This window comes from Girardinichthys multiradiatus, chromosome 15, assembly GCF_021462225.1.
Source record: "Girardinichthys multiradiatus isolate DD_20200921_A chromosome 15, DD_fGirMul_XY1, whole genome shotgun sequence".
NCBI classification, from domain to species: Eukaryota; Metazoa; Chordata; class Actinopteri; order Cyprinodontiformes; family Goodeidae; genus Girardinichthys; species Girardinichthys multiradiatus.
The window spans coordinates 15191070-15206464 of NC_061808.1; the positions used below are offsets into that span (position 1 = coordinate 15191070).

The 15395-nt window shown below is 39.0% G+C and overlaps 2 protein-coding genes across 3 annotated transcripts; one reads left to right on the top strand and one right to left on the bottom strand.

Moving 5' to 3' along the window:
• The first annotated feature begins 1813 nt into the window (after positions 1-1813).
• tmem181 (transmembrane protein 181) lies at positions 1814-11949 on the top strand. Of its 2 annotated transcripts, none has more exons than XM_047388537.1 (17): positions 1814-2146; positions 3174-3277; positions 4818-4885; positions 6870-6960; positions 7058-7176; positions 7349-7465; positions 7582-7662; positions 7764-7863; positions 9339-9469; positions 9553-9644; positions 9728-9785; positions 9898-10000; positions 10092-10143; positions 10222-10304; positions 10397-10486; positions 10568-10634; positions 10733-11949. In XM_047388537.1, exons 1-17 carry the CDS (start codon positions 2013-2015, stop codon positions 10815-10817), a joined length of 1575 nt encoding a protein of 524 aa, XP_047244493.1. In that variant the 5' UTR covers positions 1814-2012; the 3' UTR covers positions 10818-11949. The 2 variants fall into 2 exon arrangements, with proteins under 2 accessions (XP_047244493.1, XP_047244494.1); XM_047388538.1 differs by lacking the exon at positions 1814-2146 and adding an exon at positions 2699-2940.
• Positions 11944-15369, bottom strand: dynlt1b (dynein light chain Tctex-type 1b). The gene is made up of 5 exons (XM_047388539.1): positions 15271-15369; positions 15044-15085; positions 14644-14767; positions 14481-14558; positions 11944-12118 (listed from the first exon to the last, which is right to left on the bottom strand). The coding sequence occupies exons 1-5, from the start codon at positions 15295-15297 to the stop codon at positions 12048-12050; spliced, it is 342 nt and encodes a 113-aa protein (XP_047244495.1). The 5' UTR covers positions 15298-15369; the 3' UTR covers positions 11944-12047.
• Between the last annotated feature and the right edge of the window lie 26 nt (positions 15370-15395).

Below are 15395 nucleotides of genomic sequence, written 5' to 3' on the forward strand. Positions count from 1 at the left end.
TTGTGATAAAGTTCATTATTTTCCATAATGTCATGATGAAAATTTAACATTCATATATTTTAGATTCATTGCACACTAACTGAAATATTTCAGGTCTTTTATTGTCTTAATACGGATGATTTTGGCATACAGCTCATGAAAACCCAAAATTCCTATCTCACAAAATTAGCATATTTCATCCGACCAATAAAAGAAAAGTGTTTTTAATACAAAAAACATCAACCTTCAAATAATCATGTACAGTTATGCACTCAATACTTGGTCGGGAATCTTTTGGCAGAAATGACTGCTTCAATGCGGCGTGGCATGGAGGCAATCAGCCTGTGGCACTGCTGAGTTATTATGGAGGCCCAGGATGCTTCGATAGCGGCCTTTAACTCATCCAGAGTGTTGGGTCTTGAGTCTCTCAACGTTCTCTTCACAATATCCCACAGATTCTCTATGGGGTTCAGGTCAGGAGAGTTGGCAGGCCAATTGAGCACAGTGATACCATGGTCAGTAAACCATTTACCAGTGGTTTTGGCACTGTGAGCAGGTGCCAGGTCGTGCTGAAAAATGAAATCTTCATCTCCATAAAGCTTTTCAGCAGATAGAAGCATGAAGTGCTCCAAAATCTCCTGATAGCTAGCTGCATTGACCCTGCCCTTGATAAAACACAGTGGACCAACACCAGCAGCTGACACGGCACCCCAGACCATCACTGACTGTGGGTACTTGACACTGGACTTCTGGCATTTTGGCATTTCCTTCTCCCCAGTCTTCCTCCAGACTCTGGCACCTTGATTTCCGAATGACATGCAGAATTTGCTTTCATCTGAAAAAAGTACTTTGGACCGCTGAGCAACAGTCCTGTGCTGCTTCTCTGTAGCCCAGGTCAGGCGCTTCTGCCGCTGTTTCTGGTTCAAAAGTGGCTTGACCTGGGGAATGCGGCACCTGTAGCCCATTTCCTGCACACGCCTGTGCACGGTGGCTCTGGATGTTTCTACTCCAGACTCAGTCCACTGCTTCCGCAGGTCCCCCAAGGTCTGGAATCGGCCCTTCTCCACAATCTTCCTCAGGGTCCGGTCACCTCTTCTCGTTGTGCAGCGTTTTCTGCCACACTTTTTCCTTCCCACAGACTTCCCACTGAGGTGCCTTGATACAGCACTCTGGGAACAGCCTATTTGCTCAGAAATTTCTTTCTGTGTCTTACCTTCTTGCTTGAGGGTGTCAATAGTGGCCTTCTGGACAGCAGTCAGGTCGGCAGTCTTACCCATGATTGGGGTTTTGAGTGATGAACCAGGCTGGGAGTTTTAAAGGCCTCAGGAATCTTTTGCAGGTGTTTAGAGTTAACTCGTTGATTCAGATGATTAGGTTCATAGCTCGTTTAGAGACCCTTTTAATCATATGCTAATTTTGTGAGATAGGAATTTTGGGTTTTCATGAGCTGTATGCCAAAATCATCCGTATTAAGACAATAAAAGACCTGAAATATTTCAGTTAGTGTGCAATGAATCTAAAATATATGAATGTTAAATTTCCATCATGACATTATGGAAAATAATGAACTTTATCACAATATGCTAATATTTTGAGAAGGACCTGTATTTCTATAGCATATATATGAAGCTGCATAGCTTCATATATATATGCCATACACACATATATACATATATTTAATATGTATAATTGTAAATATATATCAATTTAATTAAAAAAATTATTAAATTGATCAGATACATTGAAATGTGTCAGTCCTCCATTGATCATCCGTCCCTGTCCGTGGTGCTGAACTCTGACCACGTGACCCTCCTCCCGTGTGCTAGCTGCGTGTTTCCGCCCCCTTTTCATTTCAACACAGTTTTTCCTTTTGTCATTTCATGAAGCGTCACAATCAGAACAGCTGCGGGTTGCACTTTTAAATAAACATCACAACAATACCACACAGACAGGTCTAGGTGAGCTATTCGCTGAAGGTCGCGGATTGTTTTCTCATCGCCATTTTCAGCCGTCAGAAACACCTCGGTGTAATAATGGACACAGACTACTCGTCCGGCTTGGAAAACCCTCTGTACAGCGAGCTGAAATATTTCTGCAGGAAGATACAGGAGGCCTACAACGTGCTGAAGGAGGATTTAACACCTTACCGTGATGATCGCTTTTACAGGTGAATCGAATATGAACGAATTTTCTAAAATACATTATAAATTATTTGCTTCTGTATTTAAAATTAACCTGTATGATAAGGCAGACGGGCTAGATATCAGCCTAATATGAGGACAGATTATTATATATGATTGAAATGTAACATGTTTTTATTGTGCAATGCCAATGGGGCTTGATAAACACTTGAGTAAAGATGTTCATATTTCAAATTAGATGGTCTCGTTGAACCACGATTTAAACATAAAGGCTTCTTGATTATTGGTTCAAAAAGCAGCAAGTGGTGATGCTAAGTAATGTTTTAAATTTGTGTTTGGTCGCTGCTTGAAACCACATTTTCTGTCCCAGAATCCCATGAAACATGAAATAATAATAATAGTCCCCTGAAATATAAATTGAATGGTTGGTTCTCTACGCATGCGCAAACCAGTAATTACCACATTGCATGGAGTGACTGTAAAAATATAGATGGTGCGCTGTGATACGAGATCCTGATCTCATAATTATTATTTTTTTCTTTGGTTGATTCCAATGAGCTTCCGTACTATGACTCAGAATAAAAAAAACGTGCAGAAAGAAAAGGAGGCGAAAGGATGCATACTACATATGCTTCCTCACTCCTAAGGCCCCTTCGAAGTTCCCCCCAGCGAATCAGCTGTCACGTGGTAGAGACTCCTCCCATTCGATGACGTTGACGCGAAGTGGTAGCAGGCTGCTGTTGGTACACGGATGTGGATTCACGACGAAAATCGATCACTTTTCGCTCCTCCGAGGCTGTAAACCGGAATAAATGGAGCTGTAAGTGTCTTTTAAGTCCAGGGAAGATACTTAAGACGTGTATTTGACGCTAAGATTAATAAAGATAAGCGTTTAAAAACAACATCTGTCAGTGCTGTTGGCTTGAAGTAACATGGGCGCTGTATTGTTGACATATCCGGCTCAAACCAAACTGCATTAAACTTAAACCAAATAAGACGTTTCTGTCGGTTTTTGTGTGTGCTTTAACCCTAATTACTGTGTTTTCGAGACAGGCTGGCCCCCATGCGGCTCTACACCTTGTCTAAAAGACATTTTGTCCTGGTCTTTGTGGTGTTCCTGATATGCTTTGGCCTCACAGTGTTCATTGGGATTGCAGGTACGTCTGATGAAACTAAATGCTGCTCAAATTGGTTACCTTTCTGAGAAATAAGAGTAATCTCAGATAAAATGCTGCTTGAAAAAAATAGGCCTTGAAGCTACTGTTTTTACTAGACATCCGTCTTACTCACTGCGCCCATGTGAACCACCAAATCAGTCTTGTTTGCATTGAATATTGCATGTGAGACTTAAAAAACGTTAAATGCTCAGGTCACATGTGATAATCTGCATTGCTTCCCCCTCAAGCAAACCCTGGTGTCTTGTTCTGATGAACATGATGGTGGGATAAAGCTTGAGATGAACAGAATTGTTGATCATCTGCAGTAATGAGGGCTTTTTTCTGGTCTGTTAATTGATTTACTGGTCCACATACAGCGCCTTACCAAATTAAGACTCCTTGAAAGATTGTTTACTTTTTGTCCCCTTACAGCCACAAATTTAAATGTATTTTATTTGGGATCAATGCAACATTTTACCACAGCAAACATGTGGAAGAAAATGCTCTGGTCAGATGATATCAAATTAGATCTTTTTGGCCTACATTAAAAACACACTTTATGTTAAAAAGTAACACTGCATCTGCACCTTGAACACACCTTCCTCACAGTAAAGCATGGTGGTGGCAGCATCGTGCTGTGGGGATGCGTTTCTTCAGAAAAAGACAGGAAAGCCGGTTGGAGTTAATGGGAAATGGATGGAGCCAAATACAGGAACAGTGCTGGAAGAACCCTGGGCCAGAGCTACAATGAAATGGCTTAGATTAAAGTATATTCATGTGTTAAAATGGCCCAGCCAAAGTCTAGGTCTAAGCAGTTAACTAGGGGTTAAAATGAGCTTCCTCTGTAGGGTGGCCAGGCTCTGGCCTTTGTGCGGTAAGGAGGTCTGTTATTCAGCTCATAGTTTAGCTGTGGCTCCTCCTAATCAAAAGGAGCCAGTTGGCGTGGTTGATTTCACCTGACCAGAATGGCTCCTGGACGCCTGCCTTTGATGGTTTTTTCCAGACACATCCCATTGGGAGGAGATTCTGGGCCAGATCCAGAACCTCCTGGTGGGTCTGTACAACGAAATGAGTGAGGATGCATGACACATTGTATTTGTAGATGGAGGCTGGAAAACACTACACTACAGCAGCACATTTTTTTACTGATTGTCGTATCACGCATAACAAAATGCACATTGGCAAGAACACAGCATGTACACCTGTAAATAAGAGACATCTGTGTTTTTGGTTTTGGCCATCTCCATAGCAACATATCTAGCATGGTATGTGTGGGCTTCCCTCATGAAACCGTTGCCTCAGCGACCAGATATCAGCTAAAAGGATGACACTGGATGGATGGATAGTGGCTTGGTATTGCTGAAGACAAATAATAAAAAAATGTTGTTAACAAAGAAGCAGTATTTTTTATAAATAAAGTTACTGAGCATCAATACAAGCTAGTCTCTCTCATCCTACATCTGATGCGTTGTTCTTTGTGGGGGCTGTTTGATGGGGCTTTGTTTTGACATAAATAATTTCTGTTTGTTTACTTTTTTAGGTCCAAAGATTCTTGCTGAGCAGGAGCACAATGATGATCAGTTAGTGGCCAAAAATGTTTCAGTAAAGGTGAGACATTTCTAGAGCAAAGGACTGTATATTGCCAGTTTTCTGCAAGCCTAATAATAATACAAGTAGTTTTAGTTCTTTTGCTCTGGTTTGTTACCTGTGTACATATAAAACATCTAAGGTGTTAATAGTAACAGTAGAAAACATAATAATAAATCATTTATGCATCTTCAAGCAGTTTTAAGAAGAATCTTGAAAAATAAAAAGGAGAGTGTCTAGAGATTGATATTTTTCAAATTCAGAAAAGCTTTATTAATTCCAAAGGGCAAGGTTTAAACCAACCAATATTGTTTATATTATTAATATTATTATAACTTACAATCTTTGATGATTATTAAAGTTATTTCAGAGATGTGGGGCAAAAAAAGAATGTTTTACCATTAAGTAGTATTTTTTTATTTGGACCTGGTATCAGAACTATTGGTATTATTTGACAAAAGGTTCAAAATATTTGAAGGTAAATTATTAAAACTTTTCCAATAAATTCAATTCAATTCAAAAATACTTTATTAATCCCAAAGGGAAATTAAATGTTGTTATAGCTCATATTATGAAGGTTTCCTCAAAGAGCCGTTGTAGATGCTGATGGCTGTGGGCAGGAAGGATCTCCTGTAGCGCTCCGTCTTACAGCAGATCTGAAGAAGCCTCTGACTGAAGACACTCTGTTGCTGTAGGACAGTCTCATGAAGAGGAAGAGGATGCTCAGGGTTCTCCATAATGTTCTTCATTTTATGAAGAATCCTTCTTTCTACAATGATCTCCAGAGGTTCCAGAGGAGTCCCCAGAACAGAGCCAGCCTTCTTTATCAGCTTGTTGAGCTTTTTTAAGTCCCTGGCTCTGATGCTTCTTCCCCAGCAGATGATGGTAGAAGAGATCACACTCTCCACAACAGACTTATAGAAGATATGCAGCATCTTGCTGCAAACACCAAAGGACCTAAGCTTCCTCAAGAAGTACAGTCTGCTCTGTCCCTTCTTGTAGATGGCTTCACAGTTGCATCTCCACTCTAGTCTGTTGTCCAGGTGAACACCGAGGTATTTATACTCCTCCACCACCTCCACTTCTTCTCCCGTGATATAAATAGTGTTTGACTTATTCCTGTTTCTCTTAAAATCTACAATCATCTCCTTTGTTTTAGTCACGTTCAAAATGAGATGATTGCTTCCACACCATGCCACAGAGCGGTCCACCACCTTCCTGTACTCAGCTTCTTGTCCATCTCTGATCCACCCCACGACTGCAGAATCATCCGAGTATTTCTGCAGATGACAGGAGTCTGTCTTGTACTGGAAGTCTGAGGTGTACAGAGTGAAAAGGAATGGTGAGAGTACAGTCCCCTGTGGTGCTCCTGTGCTGCTGACTACCTGGTTAGACTCACAACCCTTCAGTCTCACAAACTGTGGTCTGTTTGTCAGGTAGTCTTTAATCCAGGAGATTGTTGAGGCCTCCACCTGAGTCTTCTGGACTCAGGCAATAAAACGGCAATACGTGAATTTTTCTCCTCTGATTTAAAGATCCTTCAGATTCATACAGGGGGCAGTGGTGAGTCCTAGAGGCTGCGTTTCTCAGTATGATATGCTGAGCTCAGCCTTTTTAATACAAAGGAAGAAAAATGCATATTAAAATATCACCATAATCTAACAAAAACATCCAATTTAACAGATGATCAATATAAATGTTAAGAGATAATTGTTCATCTTGCCAGATTAAGTAAATTTCTTTATAGCATAAATTGTAATTGTGTTAGATTCTAACATACCTCTTACCTACCTTAATGATTTGAATTTGACTTATGATATGCTTATGGTATTTTTTTATTCTCCGTGTAAGCCAAAGTCAAAATTAGTGATTAGACGAGCAATAAAAAGCCAATAATACTCACCCACAGGGACACAAAAAAACATACAGTGTCAAAAAGAGTCAAATCTGTATGGTCTTTTTTAAAAATCTTCTAATAATTGTGTTATTGGTGCTATGCTTTCAGACTGGGCCTTTTAATCTGGTTTCTCCACCTCTCACCACCTATAACCAGCAGCTGTGGCTCACCTGTGTGATGCAGACTGGAAACAGCAACAGTATGTGATTTTAACCTTTGTATTCAAATGCACTCTGATAGCTTCACTATAAATCCTATGTGCTTAATAAGACAAACTTAACTTCTGTCTGTCTCAGTGAAAGACTTCAAGCAGCCCTTTGAGATCAACGTGAATCTTAAAGGAGTGATGCAGGACGCCAGTGTGATGCACATCAAGACTGTGCAGCAGAAATCACGGACGCTGCACTGTGGAGCTGTAAGTATTGCTCAGCCATTTGGTGCTGCCTCCAGTTTTCAAGTGTTCGCAAAACGGTGAAGATACAAGATCAGAGTATCGGGTAAAAGTAAGTTTGATTACTGTTAGAGCAGCTTGTTGGCGTTCGGTTCAGTAATGCAGCGTTTTGTATTGGCTTCTTCCTATGAAACAGAAATGTGAGGAGATCATTGTGCTGCATCTGGGTTACCTGAACTACACTCAGTACCAGGTTGCAGTCAGCTTCAAAGGCCTTGAAAACGTCTCCTATGAAATCAAGGTTGCATTTGTGGTAGGTGTAAACCACTTCATAATTTGTGTTTTGTCACTTCTTTTGATGGTTTTACTGGTTACTCGCTACATCATGCAATGTTTTCCCCCCTCCCTTGAATTCATTTCCGCCCTTAGTGGAAAACATACAATCCAACCTTCTCTCAAGTGGAAATCTGGTTCCGGTTTGTCTTTGTGGTTTTAACATTCATGGTAACGGTAAGAAAGTTTGCTTCTAAATTTAAAATATTTTAGCAAGGCTACCCAGTCTGAACGTATTACACAGATTGTGACGGTAAATGTTTCCCTTTACGTTCTAGTGTATGTTTGCACATTCTCTGAGGAAGTTCTCCATGAGGGATTGGGGCATTGAGCAGAAGTGGATGTCTGTTCTGCTCCCTTTGTTGCTGCTCTATAATAGTGAGTTTCTATTAATATAACATTTTACTGCTACATATTGTTATCTGGAGATCATCAGATGTTAACATGGTGCCCACAATCTTTCTAAAAGGTTTGGAGAAAGGGAGTTGGTTTCAGGGTCTCTACTGAGTCGGGAAAAGTATGGAAAATGTATTTTCTAGTATTTTCTATCCATCCATCCATCCTCCGTTGCTTCCATTCATCCATCCTTACATCCATCCATCCATCCTTCCTTCCTTGTTTCCATCCATCCTTCCTTCCTTGTTTCCATCCATCCTTGCTTCCATCCATCCTTCCTTTCTTGCTTCCATCCATCCATCGATCCTTCCTTCCTTGCTTTCATTCTTTCTTTCTTTCTCTCTTTTCCCTCCTTCCTTCCTTCCTAATATGAAGAAGACATACTGTAGGTTTGGTAAACCGGGATGTTGGGTTGTCACAGAAAAACATCTCAAATATTTCTCCTCTTGGAAGCAGTGCCAATGTATATTTTAAATATACTTTTTTATTTTCCTTAAAAATCTGCCTTGCTTCTACTGTTTTTCACTCCAGCCAAGGCTTTGTATACCCAATCCCAAAAATCAATACATCCGTGCTCAATTAGTCAAGTTGTAAATTAATGCCTTAAATAGAAGGTGTGAATTATTAGGACATTACATGCAGTTGTAAGATTGTTCTTTTATATGCAACACTGCTGGTTTTCAACTAGCATTAAGGAAGCTCTTTCAAATATAGCATCAAAAATTGAACAATATCATCGGATTGGAATGAATTAAATTGCGTTTAAACCGGGGCTGCACGATATTGGAAAATCCTGTGATGGAGCTAATAGTGGTAACTGTTGCAAAGACGATATATAAGTTGCGATATGGACCTATTTTCTTCATTTCATCACTCTGTCACCTGCTGCTTTGGTTAATGTCTGGTGCCATGAGACTCTGTCAAACTGACTAAATATTACCTTTGCATGTAAAATGCAGGTTTGTAATACTCAAGAAATATTAACCAACTTATTATTGCACTCCAAATAGTGCTTTGCGGTATGAATATTGCCTCCACTGATATTGCCCAGAGGATATATTCACGATATACTGTTGTAGCCTTAATTTAGACCTATATGACAGTAATAATTGCCTTGTAAAGTGCAGTGAAATTAAAGTTGTTTTAATTTGGGGCCAAATAAATGTAAATGAAAATAAACAGATCTGAATTTTGTTGATGAGCTCCAGTAGGTAGTTAACTAGTTTTTAAGACACTTTAACTCATGTAAGCCATAAATTCCAATAAACTAGTTTGTGTGAGTGATACCTGATTAAAATGCTGGTTAACAATAATAATAATTTAATATAGTGATAACTCCAGTGATACAAAAATGATATGGCAAGCAAAAAATGTGCTTGTGTTTAACTTTGGAGTAAATGTTAACTTACTCCAAAGAAGAAAAACACTGAAATGCTCTTTTTTTGTTTGTTTTTCAGATCCGTTCTTCCCGCTGTCGTTCCTGGTAAACAGTTGGTTTCCAGGGACCTTAGATACTTTTTTCCAGGCTCTCTTCCTGTGCGCTCTGCTCCTTTTCTGGCTCTGTGTCTACCACGGCATTAGAGTTCAAGTGGGTGCAGTCACTCTTGCACTGAGTATTCCCACATTTCCCAACTTGTTTTAAATGCCTACCCTGTTATTGTTCCTTTTCAGGGCGAGAGGAAATTCCTCACCTTCTACCTGCCCAAGTTGATCATCGTAGGTCTGCTGTGGCTCTCCGCCGTCATGCTTGGTATCTGGCAGACGTAAGTGAGGCCACTAAATATACTCAGCTTCATTCAAACTGTGACTTCATACAGAATTTAAAAGATCTACTTCACTTTTTCAGGGTTAATGAGCTCCAGGATCCCACCTATTTTTACAAAGTGGATATTGCAAACTTCCAGGTAAAGCTGGAGACTTCAATGAATTTCTAAACAACTTCTATGTAAAAATCTTCCATAATTTCAGAATTTTTATGTAATATAGTTTGAACAAGCTCCTCTTATCCTTCTCCAGGGCATGAAGGTGTTCTTCCTGATTGTTGTTGCCTTCTACATCCTCTACCTGATATTCCTGATTGTCCGAGCTTGTTCTGAATTAAAGAACATGCCTTACTCTGGTATCCCAGCATTCCTCACTTCTCTGTATTTGATTCAGTATTGGGTTTTAACCATAGCAGCGTTAATAAGCGATTCCTCTTTCATATCCAGATCTTCGGCTTAAGTTTTTGACAGCGCTTACGTTTGTAGTCCTCATTATAAGGTACATTCAAGGAAAACTAAAGTTTTTTTTATTATGTTGATTACTTTTTCTAAATTAATCAATCCTTCTTTCTTCCAGCATGGTCATTCTGTACCTGAGGTTTGGTGCTAAGGCTCTTCAAGATAATTTTGTGGCTGAATTATCCACTCATTATCAGAACTATATCCTTTGTTCAAAGTCTGTTTAAAATGTGCTTAATCTGTGTGAGAAAACTGGGAGTAGGTTTTGTATTTGTCCTTAATTCCAAACATACCAGCTGAATTTTTATCCTTCTATGGACTGCTCAACTTTTATTTGTACACTTTAGCATTTGTGTACTCTCCCTCGAAAAATGCCCTGTATGGTAGGTGGTAAAATACGGTAAACTGGAGGTTCTTTTGGCCCTACATTATTTTTAATTGATGCATCAATCCGACTTTCCCAGACTCGCAGCTGAAGGATAACCCCGCCTTCTCCATGCTGAATGACTCGGATGACGAAGTCATTTACGGGTAAAAGTTTTCTGAAATGTTTTTCCCTTTCCAGGGGTGCGGTAGATTAAGGTGTGATCAGATGCAAACCTAACAGATCTTTATGTGCGTTTATACAGGAGCGATTATGAGGACATGCCTTTACAGAATGGACGCGCTAACAAAGTAACAACGAAGTACCAGGACGACAGCGACAGCGACTGATGCATCCGTTGGCAGGTCACTTCTCTGGTCTCTTCAGGGTCGGAAACACAGAGCAGGTTATCGTTTGTGTGTGCAAACAAGATGCATCTGCACATGTAAAGTAAAGAAAAATACTCTGTACATAAATATATTTTTAAAAGAAGATTAATTGCATCTCTACTGAATGTACTGTACTTTTGAAAAGAGAGTTAACCGCTCACAGAAAGGTAACAAATGTAAAATATCAGTTTTTACTGGTATTTAAACACTTTTCTCTTCATATGTGGCTCTTCTTTGCATCCTGATTATTTGAAACAAACAGGAAATGTGCCACTATGAGTTGGAAGTTGAGTGGAAACATTTTAAAGCTTTATGTTAAACCACTGTTGTCTGTCAGACCACTTTATATCATTCCTTTCTGCTCTTTGACGCTCGGAGAATAGGAAACCACTGAAAGATGAGGCTCAGTTTAGATGGGAAGTGAAATATGCTTCTGGGAATCCATTCATACCACCTGTTTATCCTCAGATAAAGAGGATGTTAAACTACATTAAGAGCCTTAATTTCAACAGGAACCACTCCTCTTACCACCTTTGAAAAGCAGTTGTAAATGTGCACATTTCCGAAGTTTTATTTATTTTGCCAAAAAGCGATTTGATGCTGTTGAAAGTTGATTTTGACGGGTGTGTTGGCATGAGTTGGGGGAATTTTCTCCTAACTCACTTAGAATACATCTACCAACCAGCTAGTTAGTCAAATCTTATCCCAGCAAATACAGAACAGATCAATGGCCAAAGATTTTTGCCTTTGTTAAACTTTTCATTCAGAACTTTACCTATATTGCCAATGATCTACTTGCTGCCCCTTTCTGGTTCAAGAGTCAGGAGCTTATGGACAAAAACAGCCAACGAAAATGTATTTCTGTTCAAAACAGATGTGTTTTAATCAAGATGGTGCCTTGTCTTCACTCCTTGTCCCTTCAAATGGGCTCCAATGTCAGATCTTTAGATGTAAATATGTTGAATTCATTGTAAATGTTGCTTATGTTAGCTAAACCTGGTTGTTTTTGAGATGTTAATTGTTTCTTCCTCAGTTTAAGGCTGTACATGTGGCGGTTTCATGTGATGTACAAATAAAGCAAAGTGGATACACACAGGTTTGTGTTTTAATTGCACTCAACATATAAATATAACATTTTCTAAAAACATTTGGCTAAAATTCAACAGATTTCTAATGCTGCTTGTTGTGGCTTTAGATGGCCAGGCCAAAAACACTGACGATGACGTACATGGACTCGTTTTCCCATCTCACAGTACAGCTTCCTGTTGGTTAAAAATATGAAGTGCTGTGAAAAAGTATTTGCCCCTTACAGATTTCTCCTGTTTTTGCCTTTTCTGACCTAAATGTTTAAGATCATTAAATAAATGTTAGAATCAAAAACTGATAATCCAAAGTTAACACACAAGGCCACTTTAAAATTATTTCATTTATTAAAGAACTCATCCAACTTGATCCTATGTGAAAAAGTAATTGCATCCTTTGGTTCACGTGGTTTTGCAACATTGTTTCAATTCAGTAACAGAGGGTTTCAAGCATAAAAGGCCTGCTTAAGGTGAGGCTTGGGCTTTGACTAGGCCACTCCAAAACCTTAACTTTGTTTATGTTGAAAGCCTTTCAGAGGCTTTTGGATCATTGTCCTGCTGCCTAACCCAACTGAGCTTCAGCTTAAGGTCACAAACTGATCCATGGTTCGATCAATTATAGTGAGTTGTCAACTTCCTGCGGTTACAGAGATACCCCAGACCAGGGATGTGCACAGATAGACACGAGGTTGTGCTAGAGCACCTGCCCTTTTAGCCTACAGACAAAAAAAGTGCCCTCCTGAAATCTTTTTTTTTTTTTTTTACAGTGTATAGTGTGGGGCCCAAGGTAACATTCCTGAATTTAAAGGCCTATAATACCTGTGCCCCATGTTTTGAAATTTTGATTGACAACTACGATTTAACTCTTAGATTAAGTTAGAAGAAATAAATAAATTCAAATCTATCTCATAGATGTCGGTATTACATTTGCTATTATGGTCCATGATGACTTCTGTTTGACTCATGTTTTTTTTTTATTACAAATACGGCCAAATGAGCTGGTTAACATTACAATTCATACACTACTAAAATACCTTTAATAAAGTTCAGTAAATGTGGGGCATGTAGGCTAAGTTGTATTTTCTACTTCTGTGTGTGTAAAAATGATGATGTGATCAGAATATTTTATTTTCTAAATAGCAGACATCTTATCAGTTCTCAAGACTTGTAATCTCATTAATTTTTATTCTCTAAGAATAATTTCTGTCATATATCACAGTGGCTACATGCAGAAGTATAGATGATTCTTATGATCATATTCTCTGATGTTGCTTTCATTTTGACTATAAAGATTTTATAACAGATTTTCTGGGTATAGTTGATTTACACTGTAGAATGGTCACTGGTTACTAGCATTTCTGAAGATAACTCATTTATTGTGACCTACCTGGTAAATTTGGCAGTGTAAGCTGCTTTGCTACAACATAAGGTTATTTGGTGCAGAAGACATTTTGTGATAAATGTACAGAATGACTTAGTCAAGACAAACACGTGCTCAGTGTGTAAAAAGAAAAAAAATGAAGGATAACGTAAGTTTCAAGTTTAACTCAACAGGAAGTTCAGGTTGTGAATCAGTAATCTAACTTTAAATCAGTCTATGATAATTTTGTTGCCTTATTAATCCTAAGAATTTTGTAAAATGCATTCTTGTTTTGAGTTTATTTTCTGGGTGGTCTTTTCCCTACATCCCACAGGACAGTTTGTTTTGGGGGTGCTTAGTAATACATATAAATTATGTTCATGTTGTGCCGGTAATAAATCTCACACTACAAAGGCAACTGACAGCTACATGCGCCACACAAAGTGCCCTTTTTTTCCACTTGAGCACCTGCCCCCCAAAATGTCTGTGCGTGGCCCTGCCCCAAACCATTACAGAGCCACCACCATGTTTGACTGTTTAGATCATGTTCTTTTTCTGAAATGCTGTTAGTTTTACACCAGATGTAACAAAACACACCCCAACCAAAAACCTTGGCAAATGTGAAACAATCTTTATGTTCTTTTTGTTGAATCATGAAACAAATGGTGCCAGCAGTTGTTTAGATTTTGTTTTGGGACCTGCTAAATGAGTTGTTGCGGTCTTTGAGTAATTTTATTAGGCTCAGCACTGTTCCGTGTTTTCTCCATTCGTGAAATAATGACTACTATTGTCCAACAGAGAACAACAAAATCTTAGAAACCCAGAAAGCTTTGTAACCCTCAAGACTGACAGATGTAATTGATTTTGTTTCTCATCTGTTCTTGAATTTATTTAGATCAGGGCCTGGTGTGTTGCTTTTTGAGATCTTTCAGACTACTTACTGTTGAAAAACAGGTCAGGCAGTGATAAAGGTTGGATGTAGCTAGGGAAATTTAACCAAGAAATGTGGTTCATCAAAGTTTAGGGGCGTTATTTTCCAAGGCTTTGTATAAACTCCACCTTATCAGTATTTGCAGCATTTAAAACCATGTTTATTAAATCACGAATAATCATTTTAAAAACACAAACCATTAAGCAATGTTCATAAGCTGTATGATTTGAAGAAAAGAGAGGTGTTTTTACCATCAGTGTTGTTGTCCCAGAAGCAGGTGCTGGCGGTTTGCAGCCCTGCTCCATTCTTCTGCATGATGATGCAGTTCACTAAAGCAAGCACAAACTGTCTGTTCACATGTATTCAAAAACACAAGGCGCAGAAATGCTATTCATAAATCAGCGATCTAGATACCGATGTACTTGAATGGCTTTCCCAGTTTGCTGAGCTGAATCAGGCACTGCTCCACCACGCTGGTGGTCCACTGGTTCACTCTGCTGTGCTTGTAGGAGTTTTCTCCGATCGCCGTTTCTACAGACTGAACAGAACCAAACAATGTTAACGATCTTATAACCACCAAGAAAACTTCAGCAAATTCGTGTTAATTTTCGAAATCCGGGTTTGTTTATCTTTTGGACACCTCCCCACTACCCAGCTCCAATGGAATACTGCCTAGCAACCGTTCGTGTCCTTAGCAACCAGTCAATGCTAATCACAAATTTCACAACCAAGGGTTAGGGTTAGGGGGATAAAAAATATTGACAGATTAATAAACGTAAAAAAAAAATAATAAAACTGCTGATGTTTTTCTTACATCCTTCATGATTTTGCTCACTTCTTCGACGATGAACGCGGTCTGTTTGAAGGGAAAGCAAAAGTTTTAACAAGCTAGCCAAGCCACGTAGCTGCTCAGATGAACCAAGTGCCATTAATAATATGAAATAAGATGCACATTTAAACATTATTGCTACACAAATATAGTATTGATTAGATTTAAAGGCTTTACTCTACTAAGAGACAGATTTCGAGGACACAACCTACCTTCTCTTCCATCTGGTAATCGTCCATATTTACTGACTTTGCTGAAACCGGAACCAGGATCACTGTAAAGTTATTCTCTTCAAAATAAAATAAAATGTTTCTTTGGAAGACTACGTTTACTGTTT